This window comes from Ambystoma mexicanum, chromosome 3q (assembly GCF_040938575.1).
Source record: "Ambystoma mexicanum isolate Mex_15411 chromosome 3q, UKY_AmexF1_1, whole genome shotgun sequence".
NCBI lineage: Eukaryota > Metazoa > Chordata > Amphibia > Caudata > Ambystomatidae > Ambystoma > Ambystoma mexicanum.
The window spans coordinates 248,021,540-248,029,973 of NC_090926.1; the positions used below are offsets into that span (position 1 = coordinate 248,021,540).

Here is an 8,434-nt window from a genome sequence, read left to right on the forward strand (position 1 = left end):
TTTGTGGGTGGGGAGACATAATCAATGGAGGGGCTGATGGACCAAATGTAGATCTGTTTCTACAGCAAATACCTTCTACTTGTTCTTTCATTCCTGCACCTTCAGTCTTACAATTGGGATAATCCCAAGTATGAGTTATATGGGAGGGGGACAAGAAAAAAGAAGAGACGACATACGGAAACCTGCTTAAACCAAAAATGTTGTACAATATGGAGCAGACAAACTGGGCATCTGCCTTGGAGCTAGCCGACCATGAATAATGCCAATGGGAAACCTCCATATGATATGATATGATAGGTTATTTGTAACATGCTTAATACCCAGAGGTTTCTAAGCGCGGACCCGGGGATCTAACCTGTGGTGCTCCGTGATGTCTTGCTTCCAAGTTGAGCACGTTGCCCCTGAGCTATCCTCCCGAGACCAGTTGGCAACCGTTCATAATTCTTCAGTAGGCACATGCCTCTGAAAAGCTGTAGAAGCTACTTGTGCTGCTATCCATGAATGCCATTTGCTTAGGAATTCTTCTGTGGATGGCATATCTTTCTGAAATCCAACTTCCTAACCAACCGGGACAAGGTTAAGAGCATTTGAGCAAGGCTGTTGCCCTCGGATGTTTCTGAGATAGATTGGCCACCACACAGCCATTTGGCAGAGCTCACAGCTGTGCAACATACGCATATGTCATCATGTTGGCAAGTAGGCTAGCAGCTTGCAAATACACTGATGCTGCCAGTAATTATTCGGAGCTGAAGCATCCCCTTGGGAAGCGTCTGGGAAGAAAAGGTGTATATACTTCTTTTAGACAGTAAAATTATTCTCACAACACAATCCTCTTTCTTTTGTGACTGGAGCACTGAAGAAAGTCCTGCAGCTTTTTAAAAGTGGGTCAGTTCCATGTCAACACTACTACCACCAATTTCAGTATGTGAATTGGTGCACCAACTACTACTTCTGGGAAGTAGAACATCTGAAGTGGGCACAAACTGTTCCTTGACAGATTCCCCTTTCTACTCACTTGTTCCCCAACCTTGCCGATGTGTGTGCTTGAGGAATAAGCCGTGTGTTGAGATCTTTGCCTAACTTCATTTTCTCTTCGTCCACAGGGTAAATTCATTCAGCATGGCCTGTGGGCCTACAGCCGGCATCCCAACTACCTAGGGGAGATCCTCCAGTGGGCAGGGCTCTTCCTCGCTGCATCGTCAGTTCTCAGCGGGGCACAGCACCTCAGCATCCTCTCGCCGCTCTTTGTCTGGTTCCTGTTGAGTTATGTCAGTGGTGTCCCAATATTGGAGAGGCAGGGCCTGAAGAGATGGGGGGCGGATCCTGCTTATCAGCACTACATGAAGATGACCCCGGTGCTCTGGCCTTTCACCGGCTGAGCCGTCAGAGTGACCGTACATTCAAACGTCGGCCACAGACCGCCGAGCCGATAACAAATCTATCTATCCATATGAATGCCTCACAGGAACACATACACAATTACAATTGTATTATAAAAATCAAGGTGGAATGCCACGTTAATGTTCCAAATATTTCATCAATCACTATTCTTAATATCACGTTGCATGCTCCAAAAGGAAGACATTCTGACCATCAGGTCTCAAAAGAACATTCCTCAAATGCTACCGGAAGTGGGAAGTATCTTGGGAAAGGTAACTGCTGCCAACTTTCCCCAGATGAATGCTCATGGGGAAATGCAGCCACATGTTATATGAATTGACACATGATTAACACATGTAATTCAGCCAAGTCTGCACGTCTTATCCCTCCGATTAAACCCATTAGCATGCTTGCACTGCTTATCAACGAGCATCATTGCTCTATATAAGAAATACTGCAATGGTGTAGGGGCTGTCTCAACAGCTGCATGTGGTAAGATGATGTTGATGTTAGCTGCCGGATGCTCTGCAGAGCAAAGGAGGCCACACTACTGAACAGTAATATTCCCCCGTCCTATTCAAAACTAAATGTATGGCTGCCGCTCCCGGTACACATCTTGGCTGTGTCCTTTAATAAGCAAAATGTCGGGTGCCCACCCCATAATAGTCCACAAGGCCTACTCCACATCCTGTTGCATCACGCAGGATCTGCTGCCAGCGGGGGCTCATGGGTTTTGAATGGAAGGGCGCTTGCTGGATTTGGGGAGCAGGAAGATTAGTATGCGTGTGACATTATGCTGTTGTGCATTTGTATAGCTTGCTGACTGCTGGGTGGCATCTCTGAGCTGCCAATGGAGACTGGCAACACTGGCATAGCTCGGGCACTAAAAGAGACCACAGTAACCAACGGCTTTTCCCCAACTAGTGAGGAGTAGTTTGGGGTGGTGGGGGGAAGCAGTTAGTTACTGTGGTCTCTTTTCCAATGCATCTCACCAGAGATGTTTTCGTATGGAGCAAAACAACCAGTAATGTTTCGGATCTGTGCAAACCTCGCACCCAAACCTAAAACAAAACCATATTTAAAATGGTGTGTGTATATGACTCATATTTTGCAGGCATTTGACTGTTTTGTTTGAGCTTTGTGACTTATGAAAACCAAGCCCAATGTGCATTGTGTGCTCAAAATAGCTGCATGCTTCCATCATTATCACACACCTATGTGTTAAATAGAAACATCTATGTATTTTTATGTTCCCAAAATGCACTTTGATTTTATGTAAAGCAGACACAAACTTTTTTGCCATTTATCCCCATATCGTTTGCCATAAGAAATGTATTTACAGATGAGGGAGATTTATTTTTGAATTGTTTATATGCTCAGCGAGAGAATATTAGATTTGTAAACAGTGATTTATTTACAAACGGAGTCAGAAAAATGTGTTTACAATATGCAGACTGAATGCAAACTAAACCATCCGAGTTCATGCAGAGGGACCCAAAATACACGTTTGCAGTGTCTCATGATTTGTACTATTAGGGTGTTAATTGAGCGTGTACCTAGCAAACGGAGTGCTTTACAAGTCCTAGGGTGAAGTACACGGTGAGAGAAGCCTATTACAGAGGATCAGGAGAAGGGAGTGAGGAGCTAACAACTGAGGGAGGCCAGGCCGTTTGCCACCAATGGGTGGATCTACAAGTAACCATGGGGCAGCAGAACATCCAGTCTCAGGTTAAGTGGGAGGTTCGTGGACCTAGGCTTTGGGGAGAAGCCATTCATTGAAGAGGACGGTCTTGAGCTCCGTCCTGAAATGTTATAGCGAGTGGGAGCATCTGGTGTGGATTGAGGAGGTTGCAGAGTCTGGGGGCGTAGACCATGAAGGCTGGATCTCCTGTTTCTTTCCGTCCTGTACCTGCAGAGTTCAAATGTGCTCATGCATGTTTTTCTGATTTATTGTGTGAACATTATTTGTGTACGTGGGCTGGGCGTGCTTAATGTGCATCATGGATGTCCTTAATAGTAACCGTGCTGGCTTGTAGCGTTTGCTACATCGTCCAATTTGCTATATTGAGAATTCTGTGGCTGCAGTTCTAATGTGGTTTATAGTGACCATACTGGCATAGATTATAGCTGCAGCTTCACAAAGGTGATTTACAGTGACCACCCAAGCATAGGTTATGCTTGCAGCTTCATAAAAGTTATTTACGGTGACCATAATGGCATAGATTATGACCACAAAATCCAAGTGCTTTACATTAGGAATGATGGCATTTATTATGATCTCGGCTTCTTGAAATCGTGTACACTGGCACTGCTGGGATATATTGTGAGCACCGCTGCATAGAAATGACTTAAAATGGCAATGCTGGCATATCTTGCGAACTTGGGCTTTAGGAACCAAAAGTTGCCTCTGCTACTGCCATTTGCAAAATTAATGGTTGCACACAATGGTGGCTCGAACATTTCGGTTTCAGGGGCCAGTCACAACCCCCTGGGTGTATGCTAGCATCTTTCCCCTAGTGCAGTCCGCATCACGCTGCTGGCTGCAGCAGGATGATCACCAGAATCCTTTGGCATGAGTGGTGGCAGACGTCCACCCGAAGCCTCTGGCGCATAATATTCTTCTCTGACGCCCTTGTGGTCAGGGGGTCGGGGGGCCCCGAATGGGGGGGGGGTCCCCCATCAGCAGGACTTGCCGGACGAGCCCCTCATTTTGTGTTATGCCACTGACTGGCAGCATAACACTGATCATCAAATTATACTGAGAAAAGATGTGTTCAAGAGTGTCTGAAACCTAAAATGAGCCATCGATGATTTTCGGTCGGGGGGTCTTGCTGTTAAGGAACTGGGGCATTACTCCTCATCGTTCGTTCTCCTCCCAGACTTTACTATGAAAAGTAGTTGTGCCAAAGGACCCTTAATCGTCACAAATAAATGCTATGAAAAAGGGTTCATGCTGTTATAGGACTCACCCAGGATACCCTGATAGATGAGAAAACTGTTTAATGGCGATGCTTAGAATGCAACGTTCCAACGATAAGATTTTACTGCATGTGGCTCAGAACAGTATGCAATGAAACATAACCTTATTAATGTCTGTGCTTAATCTTGGATGCCTGTTTTTGTTTTTTTTTGTTTATCGTGATACAAAAAAGTTTTGTAATGGATCATCGTTGATTTTATTAAAAAATTAATCGTTTTTGGCATTTCATGAATAACAAAAGTAACGGCAAAGTAATGCACATCAGAGCTTTACACTAAATGTGGCACAGGACATCTTTTCATTGATAGACCAGGAGACTGGGAGGCATTGTCAGTGACTTACTTGTATTTATAAACCAAAACCCTAAACTGTCCCTAGGTCTAAGATTTTACTCTATAAAGGAAAGGATATAAAAAAGGGTCCTCATCAGGATGTCTGTCCCAAAATTAAGAAGGTCCTCGGTCTCTGTCCCTACCGCTGGAAATGAAGCAGAAGAAATCCAACATAAAATACACTAGGACCGCTGCTACTAGTCATGGAATGGTGGCTGGTTTCTGACCTCCACCTGGTGTGGTTTTCTCTGGGCTACTTAGCGTAGTCTGTATGGAAGCCTTTTCAGTCTATTTATCTTTTACATAGTTTCAACTATTCTCTGACCCCGCCTTGGGGTATAGCTTGTTGCACCACACAGGTATGGTTACTCACAGCCAGACATGGGCTCTTGTTTCTCTCGCCTCCTTGGGCATTGCTTGTTCTCACCCCACCTTGAGTTCTGCTATTCCCCCCTGCCCTTGCCCCAGCCCCCTTCTCTGGGTATGGTCACTTGCAGCCTGCCTTGCTTGGGCTCTCGCCTCTTTCACCCCGTTTTGGGTTTGCTTGGTCCTTGTGCATATAGAGGGTCAGAACCCATACCAACCATCCTTGCAGGACGTTTACAGTTATTAGATATTTTAACTCCCATTTCGTCAACAAAGTGCCATCTAGGGGATAGGGGGGGGCAACTAATATCCCTTTCTAGGACCGCCTGTCCTAAGTGGGTTCACCTCCAATGGGGTCCTGCTTGCCCTGTCCTCTAGGGGCTGTTAAGCTGAGCAGGCTCACCTCCCTAGTCCCAAGGGGTTATCGCCCCCTGGGGGAGTGTGCACGATTTCCCTGGGTTCATCACAGCCCATATTGTATAAACTGTTGGGGGGAAGACAGCAAAAGGATAGTAGAGGGTAAGGAATGACAGATAAGAAAATCAAAAATGAAAGGGTCCTTGGTGGCATGGAATTCTGAGAGACCTTCTAATGAACATGTAGCTCCTGTGCCATGGCACATCCTAATGGTCCATATCAAGGTCTGCATTTCTATAACCATCTTCCACAGAAACTGAAATGCGTTCCTTCCTATCGAAGTAGGTCCTGCTGTGTAACCATAGCATTGTTCCTCCAATTGTGAGGCTGGCCCCCCCGAGGAGACTAGAGGGATGTCCAGTGGACGGTCGTGAAGCTCTTTAGAAAGCGATTACGGTGACTGCTTTTTTTTTGTGTCAAATATATTTTTATTGTAAACTTTTATTTCAATTATTTTCCAAAGTTGGAACGAACAATTGAACTCTGTAAACCGCTTAGCAATTTTGATCTTCTTTGAATTTTTTAAAAATGTTATATATCGCCCCTTCAACCCCCATTTCGGTGCACAGTATCCATCATGCCAGTAGTCTCGTTTCCTTAAACAAACAGGTATATGGCTAAAGCAGTCTTAATTCAGTGTCTACATGCATGGACCAGGGAGGTAAACACCAATATTCGTTATTCTCCATAATCCAGTTCTATCCAGGACTCCACCTCCCTGTTTTTTTTTTTCTTCAATCGTTTCCCTATTTATAATCTCTATACAAATGGAAGCCATTTTAGTTCCACACTGGCTCATGTTTCGTGAATCAATCCTGTTGGCCTTTCCATGTCGCGCATGTCCCATGCTTGAAGCAGCCATTCCTTTTTCGTGGGCAGGGTAGCACCTCTTCCAATGAGATGCTATACATGCCTTAACTGCCATAAATAGAAAGGGGGTCATGTGCGGGAGCTTTTCCCAAAGATTCTTTATTCGTATTCAGTTCAAACAGCAATATAGCTCTCTTGCAAACCACTCTGGATCCTTAAACCAGCTGAAAACCTCTTTCCAATTTTGTTGACTTCTCTTACATACACATACATGACAAAAGGACTGTCTTTTCCTTCATCCACTCGAATAATACACAACCTTGATAATCACAAGGGGTCCTCTTGCCTGCCATGTGTGAAGCAGTAACTGTGTGTAATTGATTTTGGCTAGAAAGAGAGCATGGGTTCTCTGTCATTTCCCTTTCCGAAGCTTTCCAAGCAGTGTTTGTTTTCACTGTGTCTGACCGAATGAGTACCATGTATATGTCTGCCATGAGTCCTTTCGCTCCCCTATGTGTGGTCTTTCAAACCGACTTAATTGTCTGTTGAGTTTCTTCTCTGAGAGGGGTTTCATGAGGGTACCCTCGAGCTGTAGATAGACTGATAGCTTTCCAATATTCATTCCCTCGTCTCGCTGGGGGAGAGTGATCCATTTCCCTCCCAACCATAATTATCCTTCCCTTTCTAGTGCCCCTTCGAACCATTCTTGGAATCCAAGTGGTTCATTATTGTGATCTCTGATGGGAGGTGCTCGTATGTGGTTCAGGGGAAATGGCCGATGCTCCTGGCCTCCTTCCATACATCGCATCGTGTTCCTAGGATACCATTTCTCTTAACTTTCTTTTGTGGTCTCTTTCCTGGGATTGAAAGACATTCTCCTAATGTAACTGGATGTACTACTTGATTTTCCACAAACACCCATTGTTTGTCTTCCACTTTCCTCAGATGGGGCAACTTTATACTTAGCTGGGCAGCCTTTTAGTAATACTCTGGGAGTCCCAGTCCCCCTGCTTCTTTCAGTTAAATAAAGGTCTTATAAGCTATTCTTACCACCCTAAAAGAATTTCAGAATCTGTGCTCGCAGCCTTACTAGTACTCCGCCTGGAACCACCACTGGGAGCATTTGAAATAGGACAAGAGCCCTTGCCACCAAATTAATCTTGATAGCATTTATTTTACTCATTGGGGGAGCGGAACCTTCGACAATGAGCTCAAGTCTGCATAGAATATTTCCCACATTGGCGGTTAGCAATCGATAGGTCTTCTATTGTTTTCGTTATTCTAATTCATACTTTCCACTTTGGATTTCAAGTGGGAGCTCTTTGAGGTCATCCGTTATATCGTCCTCGTGAAGAGCAACCATACAGATTTCTGAAAATTGGCCTTGAACCTGGAATCTTTACCATACTCTGTTATAGAATTTAGGGCTTTGGGGATCGATTCTAATGGTTCCCTCTAGTGTAGTTGTATATCGTCCGCGAATTGTCCGAGTTTGAACTCCTTACCCCCGCCCCACTAACATTGTTTTTATTTGTTGGTTAAACCTAATCGCTATTGCCAGTGGTTCCAGCGCCATGATGAACAGCAGTTGCAGCAGCAGGCATCCCTGCTTAGTACCTCTACCCAGGCTAAACACTCAACATTTTCCCATTCAAAGTTACCTACCCTTTCGGTTCTGTATATAAGGCCCCTAACTCCTCTCCGTTTCCTCTCTGGAAACACCATTTGGATTAGTACTGTAGTCCAGAACTTCCAGTTGACCCAGTCAAATGCTTTCTTTCTGTCTAATGATACCAGGAGCAATCTCCATGCTCAACCCCCATTTCCATTAAGTTAAATGTTTTGCTAATGGTCTCTGCCCCTTGCCTTCCCTAACACAGCCCACCTGGTCTGTGTGTATTATTCTAGGTATGATTCTTCCCATCCTTGATGCCAGATTCCTTGTACAAATGTCTGCATCTACATTCAGGAGGGATATTGGGTGGTAAGATGTGCAATGTTCCTTATTTTTCCATCTTTATGAATTCCTGTTGTGGGTGCCATCTTAAACGATGCAGGCGTATCTCACTTTTCCAAAATAGAGTTAAATACTTTTACCAGGTGCGGGGCCAGTGTCTCAATGAATTGCTTATAGAAGAAAACTGTGAAC

General features: G+C 44.6%; 1 protein-coding gene across 1 annotated transcript in view; it reads left to right on the top strand.

Moving 5' to 3' along the window:
* The window catches only part of LOC138582402 (uncharacterized), a 40,088-nt gene extending 35,512 nt beyond the window's left edge, over nucleotides 1-4,576 (top strand). Inside the window, exon 5 of the mRNA XM_069653666.1 lies at nucleotides 1,104-4,576. Within this exon, the coding sequence (XP_069509767.1) occupies nucleotides 1,104-1,379 (276 nt within the window). The 3' untranslated portion in view covers nucleotides 1,380-4,576. The remainder of the gene's footprint in view (nucleotides 1-1,103) is intronic.
* The last annotated feature ends 3,858 nt before the right edge of the window (nucleotides 4,577-8,434 follow it).